This window comes from Carcharhinus amblyrhynchos, chromosome 3, assembly GCF_965287045.1.
Source record: "Carcharhinus amblyrhynchos chromosome 3, sCarAmb.v2.hapA, whole genome shotgun sequence".
Classification (NCBI taxonomy): domain Eukaryota; kingdom Metazoa; phylum Chordata; class Chondrichthyes; order Carcharhiniformes; family Carcharhinidae; genus Carcharhinus; species Carcharhinus amblyrhynchos.
The window spans coordinates 117,292,674-117,309,981 of NC_137326.1; the positions used below are offsets into that span (position 1 = coordinate 117,292,674).

Genomic DNA, 17,308 nt, shown 5'->3' on the forward strand with positions numbered 1-17,308 from the left:
TGGAATAAGTATGTCTCTCAGATAGAGAAGACAGCTTTATCATAAACCCACCAGTGACCCGGGATCTCGTAATAATTTCAATATTCTCGACATCTGAAGGCATCCAAGAAACAACAATCAACCACATAGAATCTATGGCTCAAGGACAACCAAAGGACACTTAACCGTATATTAATTCTACATTTTGTTTATTGAATTCTAACTCCTTTTATTTCTGATACCTAAGGACTGCATGAGGGCTGAATGCTTAATGTTTTTATTATTTTTCTGGGACTTAGAAGTTAATAAATTTACTCCTTCTTTGACGCAAGAAAACTTAGGTTGATTGGCTCCTTATTACTGACAGCTTAAATAGTTAAAAATATTCTGATTTGGAAAAGGCATATTCTCATCCAAAAGGAACTGAATCCCTTGTTGTGACCAACTGAGGAAGTTGAATAAAGGAAAACCAGTCCATCCTTTCTCATTGCAAGATTTTTGCCATGTCTCTTCACATGATCGAACAGGCCAATTCTTGACACACCAGTCCTTGGACACATGGGGCACATGTAAAATATATAGAATTCAGAGCGCAGGATTTGATTCTTTTTCTTTATGGCCGAGAGTTCCTTAATCTTTTGGGAACTTCAGGCTGTGAACTGAGTTATAAATGATGGAACATGTTTACGAAAACTAACAGGTAAGATGAAATTGACCAACACGGAAAAAAAATTGGTGGCAATTTCCTGGATGCTTTTCTTGCTCTCCAATGCAAGAGCTTTGACAGTAAAGTGGGAGAAACCAGGAGAAAATTCCTAAAGGATGTATGGAAATCAAAAATATAAAAGTCTTTACATGGCATGAAATGTTTGAAGAACTTTATTTCTCATAGGGTGAAAATGATGTAAGCTACCTTTCAGGCTAGGCAGCATCAGGTCTGTAAGTTAGTTGCTGTGCCAGGAATTCTGCATCTCTTTCCAATTTGGCAATATTAATATGGAATGGGCAAACCTGGCACTATAAACTGCTCATGAGTCAGATCTCAACATCTTATTGAAAGCTGATTTAAATTTCTGACCATAAACGTTACTCTACATCTTGTTTTCAACAGCGGGGCAGAGAGCAAGGGAAATCCAGACTAATCTGCATCTATTTCAATAAAAGAGGCCTGACAGGCAAGGTAGATGAACTCAGGGCGTGGGTGGGTACATGGCACTGGGATATTATAGCTATTATTGAAACAATATAAGGGAGAGACAGGACTGGCAGCTCAATGTTCCAAGGTACAGATGCTGTAGGAAAGATGGAGCAGGAGTTTTTGAATAGGGGGGGTGACCTTATAGAGGTCTATAAAAAATGAGGGGCATAGATAGGTAAATAGTCAACATTTTTTCGCAAAGATAGGGGAGTCTAAAACAAGATGGCATAGGTTTAAAGTGAGAGAGGAGAGATACAAAAGGGTCCAGAGGGGCAATTTTTTCACACAGAGGGTGGTAAGTGTTTGGAACAAGCTTCCAGAGCTAGTAGTAGAAGCTGATACAATTTTGTCTTTTAAAAAGCATTTAAACAGTTACATGGGTATGATAGGTATAGAGGGATATGGGCCAAATGCAGGCAATTGAGACTAGCTTAATGGTACAAACTGGGTGGCACGAAAAGGCTGGACCAAAGGGCCTGTTTCCACGCTGTAAACCTCTAAGACTCTAAGGGCCTGATTTTACCATCAAGTTGCGCCCATTTTCAGTCGCGAAAACTTGGTAAAGTGAGGCATGAGGCGAGTAGTGCAATCTGCACCTGCCTTTGCACCGGTTTCCCCTTTACCAATGGCTGAAGCTGGTTTTAATACAGACGAGATGGGCAACTAACCCACTCCCAGAAAGCAATTTGGCAATTTAAATATTATAACAAGGTGGTGACGTGTTGGTATAGAGCCATTGGGACCACGCCCAAAACGGACACATCATCAATTTATATGCATTTGCATGCATTTAAATTGACTTAATGGGCTGCACGCCCAAACTTACTGGCATTTCCCCCTTTACCATCACGTTCACCCATCCAGATTTGAATCGAAACAAATATGGTTCGCAGAGGTCTGATTTGGGCGCTCCAGCTTCTGAGGAGGTAAGTTCAGAACTTTGGGCAGCTGTCTGACTCAGATTGATGGTGAGGGGCTGGCGGAGGTGGGTCAGATTGCTCTCTGGTGGGGGCGGGAGGGAGGCGGGTCAAATGGCTTTATGGGGGGGGCAGGAGTGGGGGGCAGGGGTCTGCTGCCACTCTGCATGTGATCAGTGGGGGAGAATGGGGTGGGGTAATGTCTGTAGGGGCCAGGGAGGAGGCATTATCCGACCCAGGAGCAATGTGGCAGGGGAGCACTTTTCTATTTTTCTTTATTGCGCATGCGCAGTAGAAGGCTCCAATCGGAACTGCGGGGTTTCGGGTGGGTAAAGCCCCGCCCACAGGCTTCTGCCACACAACTCAAAATTGCTGATATTTTGTCAGGCAGAGTGCATATGAGGGCGCCTGAGAATGGGACTAAAAGTCAGATCTAAAACACCCCCAGTTTCAAGTCTGCCCAGCACTTAAAATTAAAATTGTAAAATAGGGCCCTATGACTCTAAGTGAAATTTGAGTGCCTTTGCTTGAATGACAAATTTCCTAAGAGTTCATGCTGTCCTACATGGACAGGAACATGGAAATCCAGTCCCAGGTCTCATGTACCCATCACCTCAATTCTGACTGGCTCCTAGTCCTCTAGGGCCACAAATACCCTTCCTTATTTTTAAATCCCTCCATGACCTCTCCCTCGTTATTTTAACACAAAACAATACATAGGGTTGGGTCAGGTGGGAGTTTCACTTTAAAAACCAGAATCGGACTGCAAATTAGCTTCAGTTAGCCCACAGCTGGCTTTAATACAGGCGCGATAGGCAGCTAACCCACTCCCAAAAGGCAATTTGGCAATTTAAATATTATAACGAGGTGGTGACATGGTGGTATTGTCGCTGGACTAGTAATCCAGAGACCCAGGGTAAAGCTCTGGGGACACGGGTTCAAATCCCACCACAGCAGATGGTGAAATTTGAATTCAATAAAAAATCCGGAATGAAGAAAGTCTAATGATGAAATCATTGTTGATTGTTGTAAAAGTCCATCTAGTATATTACTGTGCTTTACGAAGGCAATCTGTCATCCCTACCTGGTCTGGCCTACATGTGACTCCACAGCAATATGGTTGACTCTTAACTGCTTTCAGGGATGGGCAATATATCCTGGCCCAGCCAGCGACGCCCACATCCCACGATTGAATTTTTAAAAATTTTGCAGCCTTTTAAATTTAGTTCAAGGTGGATTTGTTTCCCTTTCCTTGAGAAACCTGCCACTTACAGGATGGTGAAGACTGTGCCAGACCCCAAAATCAGAAACGCCATCCCTCACCCTTCCAATCTCCCCCCACCATATCTTCCCCTCACCGTCAAGCCTCCAATCTCAATCCCTGCCCGCCCCACACCACGCCCCAAGGCTTCTGATCACCTGCCACCCCACATCTTCCGATCTCTTCCTCCCTCACCACACTGCCACATCCCAAAGCCTCTGATCATCTCCCCACCACACAATCTGCTCTGCCTCCCCGAAAACCCAAATTGTTCCCTCCCCCACCCCCACTCATCCATATGGCCTCCAATAGTCCTGACCCTCAAGGCTAAACTGTCCCTGGGTGGCATTTAACTGCAATGATCTCCACCCTTCCCTGGATGAAACATCCCATCATGAATCCTGGGATTGAACCCCCCCCACCCACCCCACACACTCTTCCATCCATCTGAGGCTTCTAGCCTCCTTTCCGTGTTTTTAATGCTGCACCACCCCGGATCTGAGTACCTTCCACTTTCCTCCACTTCCCTTAATCCTAGCTTGGATAATCTAACCCCACAGCCTCTGCTCTCATGTTCCCCAACAACTAGAAGCTAAGCTGGTTAATCATGCTGAATTTGAGGCAGGGGAAACTCTCTGTCACAGCTCATACATACACAAACACACACACACAGAGTTATTAACATGCCAATGTTATTAGCATGCAGAGACATCCTGCTTTTGAAATTTTTTGCCACTCGGTCCCTTCAATCCCAACAGATCGAAAAGTTAAAATTTCCCCCAATATTTCTAATTCCCTTCCATCCCAGCGTTTTGGAAAATCACTAATGTACACCGGCATTCAAGAAAGGAGAAAGACAGAAAGCAGGGAACTACAGGCTGCTTTGGTTAATATCTGTCATGGGAAGAATGCTAGAATCAGTTAACAAAAAGGTAATAAATAGCAGGGCATTTAGAAAATCATTACACAATCAGGTAGAGTTAACATGGTATATAGAAAGAGAAATTGAGTTTGACAAATTTATTAGAGTTCTTTGAAGAAATAATAAGAAGAAAGGTAAAGGACCGCCCATGGATGTGATCTGTTTAGATTTCCAAAAGGCACAATGTACAACACCAAAGATTACTACACAAAATAAAAGCTCATGGTGTATTGGTAACATATTATCATGGATAGAGGATTAGTTAGCTAACAGAAGCAGAGAGTAGGGCAAAATGGGTCATTTTTAAGGTTGGTATATTCTTACTAATGGAGTGCCACATGGGTCAGTGCTATCTTCTCAACTGTTTACAATCTGTAACAATGACATGGATGAATGTATCGAATGTATGGTTGCAAAATGTGCTGATGACACAAAAATATGTTGGTTAAATAAGTTTATCAAGAGGACAGAGGGCTGGATTTTATGCTTCGCTTGGATGAGACTGAAAATTCCCACCCAAGGTCAACGGAGCTTTCCATTGTCGGACCTGCGCTGATTCCGCAGCAGGTGAGGCAGTAGAGTGCTGGCCATAGAGCCTACAGATGTGTTAAATGAGTGGGGAATATTTACCAGATGGCTTATAATGTAGAGAAAATGTGAACTTCACCACTTCGACAGGAAAAATAGAAAGGCAATATATTATTTAAAGTAGTGAGGCCACAGAACTCTGGTGTGGAGGGATCAGGGTGCCTGATACATGAATTCAGAGATGCGGAGTGAGATCTCTGGCCTCTCTGCCACGTGTTTTTTCAGCGGTGGGAAGTGGCACGCTGTGGGCTGGCAGTAGAATTCTCTGGCCCCGCCGCTGTCAGTGGAGTTTCCCATCAATGTCACCCCACGCCGATGCGAAACTCAGAGGCGGGGGTGCGCTGTTGGCAGGACCGGAGGACCCCGGCTGGAGTGATCAGCTGGAGAATTTTGGCTAATTCTTATGTTCTCCTCTGAGCCAACTCTGTTGCTGCCAGTGAGCCACAGGCCCAAGAGGTGACTTACGCCCACAACTCACCATTCGATGATCAGCCATGATCATAATGAATGTGGAGCATGTTTAAAAAGTTCCATGTTTAAAAAGTTCGTGTCCCTTTCCCTATGATTGAAATAAAAAGCATTCTCGTGGGCAGCAGCCTTGAATTGTGATACATTTGTATTAAAAAAACACACACTTACTGACGCTGAAACAAATATGCAGTTTGAAACAAAGATAAATTGATTTTCTCTTTCAACAGGTCTTGTGCAGTAATAGTTTATTGGACTCTGCGGAATATTGGTTACGGAATGAGAAGAAACTTTGCCAGGTTGGATTCCTGGAAGAAAAGGCTGGAAACAGCTGCCCGACGGTATGTGCGATGAAAACTAAAAGAATGATTTTTACGTAAATGCTTTTTAATAGGGGATACCAGAAGGGATTTGAATGTTTCTAATTCATGACAGACACTGGCTAGATAGGGAATCTGTTGGATAGGATAGTTGCTGCGATGTGACTCCTGGCTATAATTATACTCATGTGGATTGAAAATTGTTTCCTAAAGTTTTACTACAACTGTCACTACATGCTATACCACCCGATAGTTTATGCATCAACCCAAAGAAGGAAAGAATTGGACTGAAAGTCAAAATCTGAACTCATGTCACATGAAATGAAGGAATTCTCTGGCCACGCTGGTCTAAAAATGGGCCTTCGCATTGTCCGCAATCCACTTTGCAGTGGTGGGCAGGGTAGGAGAATTCCAGCCAACGTTACTGGAAAGTAAACTATTAATGGAGTTCACACCATGTTCTGGGGTTCCTGCAGGGATGATGACAGATGACCATGACAGCCCTATAGAAATTCAACTCTTTAATCTATTAAAGATTTTGGCATTACTTTCATTTTGATTTCTGTTGAACAATAATTTGCATGCAAGCCATAGCGTGGTGAAGGGTTCCTCCGTACACTAGGTGTCATGAAATTGTAAACGTATACTTTAATCTCAGCAGATACAGAAAATCCTCCCCCATTTGTACGACAGTACATTACCACCGAGCAGATAATTCATGATGTTCTGCCCAATAATGGCAATGGGAAATATTCAGAGAAGAATAATAGAAGCGATTCCTGAACACACATCATTCAGCTCTCTGGAAAAACCAAGAAAGCTAATCTATTTGATAAAGAAAATTAATTGCTGAGGAGCTGCCAATGAGGTATCTCACTGAGACATAATCACACTACAGGTGGCAAACTATCCATCTCTTTGAGTGAAAGCATATTTTGTAGTTAATCTCGTTCGCTTCATCCCACATTATTAATGCAACACTGAGAAAATGTGTGAATGCTTAATTTGAATACTCAGATGAATTTAAATACATGTAAACATGGCACAGAGTGATTTCCTGTTAATAGAATGCAGTCATTGTGTTTTGCTCATCCACTTGCTGTGGTCATTAAGATAAGTTCCACGTGTGATGCTGTACTTTTGATGTGGAGATGCCGGCATTGGACTAGGGTGGGCACATTAAGAAGTCTCAAAACACCAGGTTAAAGTCCAACACTCACCTGAGGAAGAAGCAGCATTCTGAACGCTCATGATTCCAGATTAAACTGTTGGACTTTAACCTGGTGTGATACTTCTTACTGACATTCTTTTGTGTGAGCTTTTTTAATTTTCATTTTTTTTATTCATTCCTGGGACACGGGTGTCGCTGGCTGGCCAACATTTATTGAATATCCCTAGTTGCCTGAGGGCAGTGAGAGTCAACCACATTGCTGTAGTTCTGGAGTCACACATAGGCCAAACCAGGCAAGGATGGCAGATTTCCCTCCCTAAAGGACATTAGAGTTTTTACGACAATTGATAATGGTTTCATAGTCATCATTAGACTTTTAATTCCAGATTTATGTTGAATTCAAATTTCACCTATCTGCCATGGTGGGATTTGAATCCAGGTCCCCAGAGCTTTACTCTGGGTCCTGATTGCTAGTTCAGTGACAATACCACTACACCACCACCTCCCCCAGTTTTCAGTGACTTCTACTAGTGTCCTTTGGGAAGAAAAGGGAAAAAGATGGAGGCAGGGTGGAGGCAAGAATAGGTTATCTCAGTTTCAGCAGCTTGATACCAGCTGTGCTGAAAGCATTTGAACAGTAGAAATGTCCAGTAGAGCTCGGGGGAAAAAAAGACTGTGTCCAAAACTACAAAATACTGTGGTTGCCACCAAATCAAATTAAAATAAGGATCATTATAAATATATTTTCATCATCATAGTGTGAATGAAATTTGGAGGAATTATCTAACAGGTGAGCATTCTATGCTATCAGATCATTGGTAAAGACATCAGTTTACCTCAGTATTTATCGATGATGTGATACAAGATGAAAGAAGGCTTGTCAGTGTGATCAGCTGATACTAGAACTGAATGGTCTTCACCCACCATTTTGCCACATACATATCTGGATCTCCTATCACATCTACAGGATGATGATCCAGATAACAGTGTCTATAGATAACAGTGTCTGTAGACTTTCATCAGGAAAGACCCAGAGATCATGACTTCTCACATCGGTGAGGAACATCCATGGTATGAATACTCTCCTATCCAGGATACAAACTTCAGACCTTTTATAGTCTAAAGTAGTTTGCGGTTTTTGACTTAGTGTTTGTGGTTTGACTCCACGGCCACAACAAAGTGGTTAAGTCTCAACTACCCTCAACTAGATGGGGTTAAAAGGAATAGGGGTGGATGGGATTGTGGCCGATGCAGACTCGATGGGCCAAATGGTCTCCTTCAGCACCGTAGCGATTCTATGATCTGGGAACTAGCTTCACTTCACAACTGCTCAGACCTGGCAGGAGGTTTACGCTCACTAAGCAGAATGCAGTGTGAATATACAAGTGACAGCATCCTTGCAGGAGTGCTGGAAATAATTTATAATCGATTCACTTATCTTGGTTAGCATATGCTTTCAAAGTTGAGAACACTGAAGTCTGGTGAAGAGAGAGCAGGGAATATGACATGTTGTACATTTGAAGAACCCAAATCATTATTTACCGTGCTATCAATGGCCAAGCAGCCCCATTCAAATCCCCATAATCGTCGCTAAATCTTGCGAGTGGCCAAAAACGGAATTGTGCCAGTAAGGTTTCAGTTTGAGATCTTCCCTGCCCCCTGCTGGTGACTTGATCAGGGTAGCTCCAAAAAAGGGCATGAACCTGATTTCCATAAATTTCGATATATTAATCATAGAAATCATAGAAATCCTACAGTGCAGAAAGAGGCCATTCGGCCCATTGAGTCTGCACCAACCACAATCCCACCCAGGCCAGTAAGTGTCATCTACTTACTGGCCTCGATACCGTAATATCCGCCCATGGCCCATCTTCCTACCCAATCAGCTTCACATCACACCAGTGCAAGTTGTTACAGGTTTTCAAAACTGGAAACCAGTCATAATGACCGTGCCTGGGGCATGGAGGGAACTAGTGCCTCCTGGTGGTGAGGGACATGGCTGGCCAGTGCCACCCTGACAGTGGCTGTGCCAGTGGTGGACCCTCTGGGATACCCAATTTGGAGGAGTTTCCCTTATGTGTAGTGGGGTAGATCCCTGATGCCATGAGGAATGGGGGTGAAGGGAGAACCCAAATGCCTTTGGGGAGGGGTGTCATGATGTTGGCATTCTGATGGAGGGGGACAGTGCCCCAATGTTGGTATTGTTGTTGAGGGGCATCGTTGATTATGCTGGCTGTTTTCCCAAGGCAACGGGAAGTGTAAACAGAGTCAAAGGATGGGGGGCTGGTTTGTATGATAGACTGGACTATGTTCACAACCCTTCGTAGTTTTTTGCAGTCTTGGTCAGAACTAGAGCATTACCAAGCTGTGATACATCCGGAAAGGATGCTTTCTTTGGTATGTCTGTAAAAATTGGTGACATCCAAACAGCTCTATTTAAAGATTTATTTTTAAAAATGTCCTTATAACCAACTGAGGCACAAAGCAATTGTCATCTGTGAATGCAGGTGAGACCACAGCTCAGCCTTCAACACTACTATTCCCACAAAACTCATCTCCAAACTCTGTGTCCTGGGCCTTGGCACCTCCCTCTATGACTGGATCCTGAACTCCCTAACTCATAGGCCACAATCAGTAAGGACAAGCAACAACACCTCCCCCATGATCATCCTCAGTGCTGGTGCCCCACAAGGCTGTGTCCTCAGCCCCCTACTATACTCCTTATACACCTCTGACTGTGTGGCCAAATTCCCCTCCAATTCGATTTTCAAGTTTGCTGACAACACCATCATAGTGGGTCAGATCTCAAATAATGATGAGACAGAGTACAGGAAAGAGATAGAAAATCAGGTGAACTAGTATGGCAACAATAATCTCTCCCTCAAAACAAAGAAGGTTGTCATCAACTTCAGGAAGCGTAAAGAAAAGCATGCCCCTGTCTACATCAACAGGGATGAAATAGAAAGGGTCGTGAGCTTCAAGTTTTTAGGTGCCCAGATCACCAACAACCTGTCCTGGACCCCTCATGTCAACACTATAGTTAAGAAAGCCCACCAATGCCTTTACTTTCTCAGAAGACTAAGGAAATTTGGCAGGTTAGCTACGATTCTCACCAACTTTTACAAATGCAGCATAGAAAGCATTCTTTCTGGCTGTATCACAGTTTGGTATGGCTCCTGCTCTGTCCAAGACCACAAGGAACTACAAAAGGTCATGAATGTAGCCCAGCCTCCCAGCCATTGACTCTGTCTACACTTTCTGCTGCCTCGGCAATGCAGCCAGCACAGTTAAGGACCCCATGCATCCTGGATATTCTCTCTTCCATTTTCTTTCTTTGGGAGAAAGATACAAATATCTGAGGTTACGTACGAACTGATTCAAGAATAGCTTCTTCCCTGCTGCTGTCAGAATTTTGAATGGACTTACCTTGCATTAAGTTGATCTTCCTCTACACCCTTGCTATGACTGTAACACTACATTCTGCATTCTCTTGTTTCCTTCTCTATGAACAGTATGTTTTGTCTGCATAGCATGTAAGAAACAATACTTGTCATTCTGTTTATATGACAATAACAAATCAAATCAAATGAATGGTGCTCCGCAGATTCAAATGATAGTCCTTTTTCCCATTTTAATCCACTTGCTTTAAATATGTTAATCTCTGCTCAAAAATAATTGATTTAACTGTGATGTACAAATACTATTATTAAAGAGTTAACTCCAGGTGGTATATATACATTAATTTCACTGATTTTCTTTTAAAGTGCAAGTTGACATAATCAGAGAAAGTGTCTTATTTGATCTGGTTCAGCCTCTAATATCTACTTCAATTACAATAACCATAAAATATTGTACTCTGTCACTAATATTCCCCCGGCAATGCAGGAAAAGCTAAACCTATTTGCACAAGTTCTTATGGTAATGTTTTAACACATAGCTTTCCTCTTCAAGTGAAGCAAATCAACATACATTTTGATATGCAAGTATTCCATGCTTCTATTGCACATGCAGGCAGTGACATTGTGAATCTTATCCAGTAACCGGACAGGAGACAGAGGAGATATAATTGGCAGGTAGCATTATCTCCTCAGTCCAATCATTTCTTGATGCTGGTAATGGAGAGATGTGGGGTAGCAATAAGAAATAAACACCTCACCCCTACCAGTGCTGGATTTTTTTCTCATGTCATTAAACATTCAGTTGATCTAATTGCTTTGTTCAATTAGAATCATACAGTGCAGAAGGAGATCATTTGGTCCATTATGCCAACACCAACAGCAATCTCATGCAGGCCTCATACCCGTAACCTAAAATATACAAACCCTCTAATCCCCTGACAATAAGGACAGAATTTTCTCATCCGGCCCGCCAAGGGTATCACAGCGGGCAGGTCAGAACCATTCAAAGATCCGTTGATGTCAAGTGGGATTTTTCGGTCTTGGAGTGAGTGTGGCTGGAAAAAATGCCCTAAGGGTCAATTTAGCATGGCCAATCTACCTCACATCCACACCTTTGGATTGTGGGAGGAAACCGGAGCACCCAGAGGAAACCCACATGGACACGGTGTGCAAATGCCACAAAGGCAATTACCCTAGTTGTCCCGGGTCCCTGGCGCTGCAAGGCAGCAGTGCTAACCACTACGCCACCATGGCGCGCTTCAGTTAATTCTGAAACAGACCTGATGATATATAGTAACCAACAAAGCCAAATGTCCTCCTTCTGCATGCTAACATTTCTGTGATTCTGATTTCAGAGGAAACCATTGTGTTTCCTAACAACATGGCTGCTCCTGTCAGGAGGCTTTTTAGTGTCCAACTGATGACACTTAAGTAGAATGAGTCAGAGAGAACCAGAACTGTTGCTTCAAAGCAAATTCAAGGAATAAAAACAGAAAATTGTTTTACAATAGTTCATCCTGATTTAAAACAAAGCGAGATTACCCCTGCAATTTCATTTAATGTCCATATAAATAAACAAATATAAAACAAATGATGAAGAAAAGGGCAGTTCCAAAATTTGTAAGCATGTTTACTACTCGGAACCCATTCTCTACAAAATCATTTAAAGAAAAAAATCAACACTTATATGTGTGGGTTGCTTGAAAATGGTGCTGTGCGAATATTAAATTGCAACCCTCAAGTCAAGATTACATTTTCAATGCGTGAAGGTCTTATAAATGACTCAGTAAAGCTGAAAAAAATCTGTTTAATATTTATTCACTGATAATATTCTGTTTGCTGATTAATGATGTTTAACATTTGGAAGGACATTTCAGCAAATTAAAGCACAAGCAAATATTATTAAAGGGTACAATAATCATTTACTTAGAAGTCAATTTTATTTCTTAATCATGAGATATTTATGCGGAGATACTTGAATAACATAATGAGTAACCCAACACTTATATGAATACCAACTGTACTAGATATTCAAATTTTATAACTTTTATTTCAAAGCTGATTGAAGGTAATAAAATCTCAGCCAGACTTAGCTCAATGTTATTTATCTGTGAATGTTACAACAGCTTCAGGAAAGGACAAATGCTTAGTTAAATGTCAATACCAAACCTCGCTTTTCGAGTAGCGCTTCTCCATTGTTACCTGCACAAAAACAGCAATTTTATTGTCTGCCTCACCAGTGACAAGCTTTAAATGTCATGAAGTTGCTGCATTTGCGAAAAGGATATGAATTAAAGCTTCTGAAACATTTAAGCTGGTACTTACACGATTAACACATTAAGGCCACTATCTTACCTTCTCGCCCCACCGGCCTGTTTCTGGCCTCTTGAGATCTTAGCGGCACCGGATATCCAGCGGGATCAGCCCTGCGCTCCAGGGATGCAAGCCTCGCCTAGCAAGAGCTGCCAGCAGCTCTTGTACCCAGGGGCGCGAGGCTGATCTTAATATTTAAATACTTTGTTAAGGAGCATTTAAATATTACAAGTGAGCCCAGGATGGAATCATCCAAGGCAAGGGGGGGGGAGCCGGCAATGCCCTTTGGGCAGTGCCAGTCTGGGCACCCTGGCACTGGCCACCTGGTACCCTAGCACTGCCAGCCTGGCACATGGCAGTGCCCACCAGATACCAGGCAGTGCCAAGGGGGCAGGGCCTGAGAGGGGCAGGGCCAACTGGGGGTTGCAGACTGGGGGGGGCTGGTGCGAGCTGACCATGCAGGGGGTGGCTGCTGCCACTCTGCAACAGTGAGCATGTTAATAACTGATAATCAGCGCTTCTAACACTGAAAATTAGTTATTGTTGGTGTGGAGTCTCTTTCGTTAAAGTTGTCAATTGTAAAAGGAGATTTTATGTCACCATTGCCCCCTATTTATTTAAAAATAGAGATTTTGTTATGGCTTTGGTACATTTTTACTCACGGATTCCCTGTTCAGGAGGGAGCGGCTATAGCATGGTTTAGTGTCTTTGATATTTCTGGATGAGAATTCAACCTGTCCCAGTGACAATTTCCTGGCCCTGTTTTAATGCAGGTATTAACCAATTTATTTTAAATGGGTTAATGACCGTACAAATATAGTGGGCAGAGAGCAGATTGTCGTATTAACACATTACACATTTGTCCACTTATATCACAAATGCTAAGCTCGAGGTTTACATGTCTGTTTCTGCTGCTTCAAAATGTTAGTGCTAACAAAAGAACCTATTTCCAGGGAGTGATATCTATACGTGGTTCTGCCACGTCCACTGTGCCATTCCTCCTATTTGTGGCCAGCTCCAGAGGTCGGAGAAACATGGGGCAAGTGAATAAAGAACCCCGTGAAACGTAGCACCTATTGATATTTGTACATTCACTCCTTCAAACATTTTTCCAATCACACTTTAAACACTTTGTATGTCGACATTCCCCACTGCCTCGGCAAAGCAGCCAGCATAATTAAGGATGCTATGCATCACAGACATTCTCTCTTCCACCTTCTTCCGTTGGGAAAAAGATACAAAAGTCTGAGATCACCTACCAACCGACTCAAGAACAACTTCTTCCCTGCTGCCATCAGACTTTTGAATGGATCTATCTTATATTAAGCCGATCTTTCTCTAAACCCTAGTTATGACTGTATCACTATATTCTGCACTGTCTCGTTTCCTTCTCTATGAATGGTATGCTTTGGCTGTACAGCACGCAAGAAAGAATACCTTTCACTGTATGTTAATTCATGTGACAATAATAAATCAAATCAAAAATCTAAAAAGGTCTTTAGAAAAATACTTTGCCATTTAGCACCTACTTTTCTCCACAGATGCTAACTGACCACTTGTGTGTTCCCAGCATGTTCACTTTTTGTCACAGGTTAAACATACTTGATCATATGCAAGATTAGCACAGAAGATCACTGCACCATTGCCAGCTCAAGTAAAGATATTAGGTGGAATCTTACGTTTAAGTTTATTTATTAGTGTCACAAGTACGCTTACTTTAATACCGCAATGAAGTTACTGTGAAAATCCCCTAGTCACCACATTGTGGCACCTGTTCGGGTACACTGAGGGAGAATTTAGCAGGCCCAATGCACCTAACCAGCACGTCTTCTGCACTGCGGGAGGAAACCAGTGCATCCAGCAGAAACCCATGCAGACACGGAGAGAATGTGCAGTCTCCGTACAGACAGTGACCCAAGCTGGGATTCGAACCCAGGTCTTGACACTGTGAGGCAGCAGTACTAATCACTATGCCACCATGCAGGCCAGAGGCATCAAGTGTCTTGCTTGCCAACTGCAGAGCTGGTGAGAAACCCACTCTGCCTCTTTCACTGGACGGGCTGCCGAGCCACATGCCAATCAGGCAGTAGTGAGGCTGGGTGCGAGTTTTATACGGAATCAGGACCCCAGGGGTGCAAGCCTCATCAAGCAAAAGCTGCCAGCAAATCAGAGACAGCAGCTCAACTTGTGCTCAGCAGCGCCACAAGGGGACAATGGCAAGTGTACAACCCTTGGAACCTCAGAGTTGCGGAGTGAACCAGTAAATAGCTAAATGATGAGGAGGGGTGGAGAGGGTGCGGTATGGTGGTTTTGCAGGCCATGGCCACGGAGAGAGGAGGGCATGGAGGGACAGAAGCTAGGGCAAGGGAGTAGCGTGGCTCTCAGTGGATCCTCTTTCCCACTGACTAGTCCCTCAATCTGACACTGCCCTTGATCAAGGGACATCTCCCCCTGGAGGTGACAAGCTGTATGTTGAGTAGCAAATGTGGTGCATGGTGACTGTCCTGCCTGTAACTAGATTAATCCCAGTGGTGGCGAGATGAGGTGGCTAGTTAAGGGCTTCAATTGGCCACAAGGCAGCAAAATCAACCAAGGGCTTCCCCACCCAGAACTTTGTTTAGGCAGTGGTAATAACTTGGTGGGGTTTGGGTATCTTCCAGTCCTACCCTAATTACATGCCCTTCCTGCACAAGATTTTGCCTGTGGCCTCTAACCACATTTGTCTGACCTTTCCCCCTTTTTAACTTTAGCAGCCGCTTGTGGTAGAGAATTTTATGTTATAATACTCTGGTGCAAAAATAAATAGCTTTTACTATGATTTTCTTCTTTTTAGTTTAAATTGAATTGCACTTCTTACTGACTTGGCAAACAGCTAAGTTATTTACTCAATCACTTATGTTTAAAACTTAAATATTGGAATAATTGTAAATTAAATCTTAAAAATTGTGATATTTTGAGCCTTTCTTCACAATTATAGCCTCATTCCAGGCAATTTTCATATTAATTCTTTCTTTTATTCGTTCAGTGGTGTAGGCATCGCTGACTGGGGCAGAATATGTTGCCCATTCCAAATTGCCCTTGAACTGAGTGATTTGTTGGGCCATTTCACAGAGCATTTAAGAGTTAACCTCATTGATGTGTGTCTGGAGTCGCATGTTGGCCAGACCAGGTAAGGATGGTAGATTTCCTTCACTAAACGATATTAGTGAACCAGCTGGGTCAGCAAAGTTTTCATTAGATTTTTAGTGAATTCAAATTTGGTGGATTTGAACCTGTCTGGAACATTACCCTGGGTCTACTGCATCACTAGTCTAGGGACAATACCACTCTGCCACTGCCTCCCTGTAGCTATAACTGATCTTGGCCCAACCAACATCTTGCACAATATATAATCCAAAATCCTCTTTCATTCTTTCTTGCAATCTTTTCTACCACTTTTAGAGATCTATATATCTGCAGTGTTAGATTTTCTCTATATTCCTCTGTTTAATTGCTTTTCACAAAATCCCCCATTTCACATTTGAATGCACTGAACTATATATGTTCACTTCAGTAATGTGATTATTCCCTCCAGTATTCCATTTCACTATTGTCCTATCTCCTAATTGGGACTATCAGCGTATATCAGTATCAGCCCCACTTTGTGCCGACATACACTGAGAGAGTTGGGGGATGGGTAGATAACACAAAGAAGATTGCAACACGATCCAAGAAGACATTCGAATTTGAGAACTCTTGCAGACTGGGCTGCTGAATGACAAATCAAGTTCAAAATATATAAATGTGAGGTGATACAGTTTGGTACAAAAAAATGAACCATCATTGGTGTCATTCACCACACTCCAGTGCTCATCTGTATCTCCTTCACAAGCCTCATCTACCAGCCTCCGCAATCAATAGATCAACATTTCAGCATTAAATCCCTCCTAACATGATACAACCAGGAAACATATATTTCCTTATCCCTTTTCAGTATTCAGGAGAGGATTCCTTCCTTATTCTGTCCCTTCATTTATCACCACAAGAACAATTATCTTTCCCAGTCAAATGGAGTTAAATTGAAAGTCTTTTTTATTTGATTTATTATTGTCATATGATTAACATACAGTGAGAAGTATTGTTTCTTGCACACTATACAGACAAAGCAATCTGTTCATGGGAAGGAAACGAGAGAGTGCAGAATGTAGTGTCACAGTCATAGCTAGGGTGTAGAGAAAGATCAGCTTAATGCAAGGTAAGTCCATTCAAAAGTCTGACAGCAGCAGGGAAGAAGCTAGTCTTGAGTCGGTTGGTACGTGACCTCAGACTTTTGTATCTTTTTCCCAAAGGAAAAAGATGGAAGAGAGAATGTCCTGGATGCGTGGGGTCCTTAAATTATACTGGCTGCTTTGCCGAGACAGCAGGAAGTGTAGACAGAGTCAATGGATGGCAGGATGGTTTGTGTGATCGATTGGGCTGCATTCATGACCTTTTGTAGTTCCTTGTGATCTTAGGCAGAGCAGGAGCCATACCAGGCTGTGATACAACCAGAAAGAATGCTTTCTATGGTGCATCTGCAAATGTTGGTTTCCTTTGTTTTCTGAAAAGGTAAAGGCATTGGTAGGCTTTCTTAGTTATAGTGTTGGCATGGGGGGAACCAGGACAGGTTGTTGGTAATCTGGGCACCTAAAAACTTGAAGCTCTCGACCCTTTTTACTTCATCCCTGTTGATGTAGACAGGGACGTGTTCTCCTTTTATGCTTCTGAAGTCGATGACAATCTCCTTCGTTTTGT

At 42.7% G+C, this 17,308-nt stretch overlaps 1 protein-coding gene across 3 annotated transcripts in view; it reads left to right on the plus strand.

The window, feature by feature from the left end:
• sphkap (SPHK1 interactor, AKAP domain containing) overlaps positions 1-17,308 on the plus strand; it is a 381,850-nt gene that overhangs the window by 297,269 nt on the left and 67,273 nt on the right. For all 3 annotated transcript variants that reach the window (XM_080185826.1, XM_080185829.1, XM_080185827.1), the window contains one exon: positions 5,564-5,674. In XM_080185826.1, the coding sequence (XP_080041952.1) occupies positions 5,564-5,674 (111 nt within the window). The remainder of the gene's footprint in view (positions 1-5,563; positions 5,675-17,308) is intronic.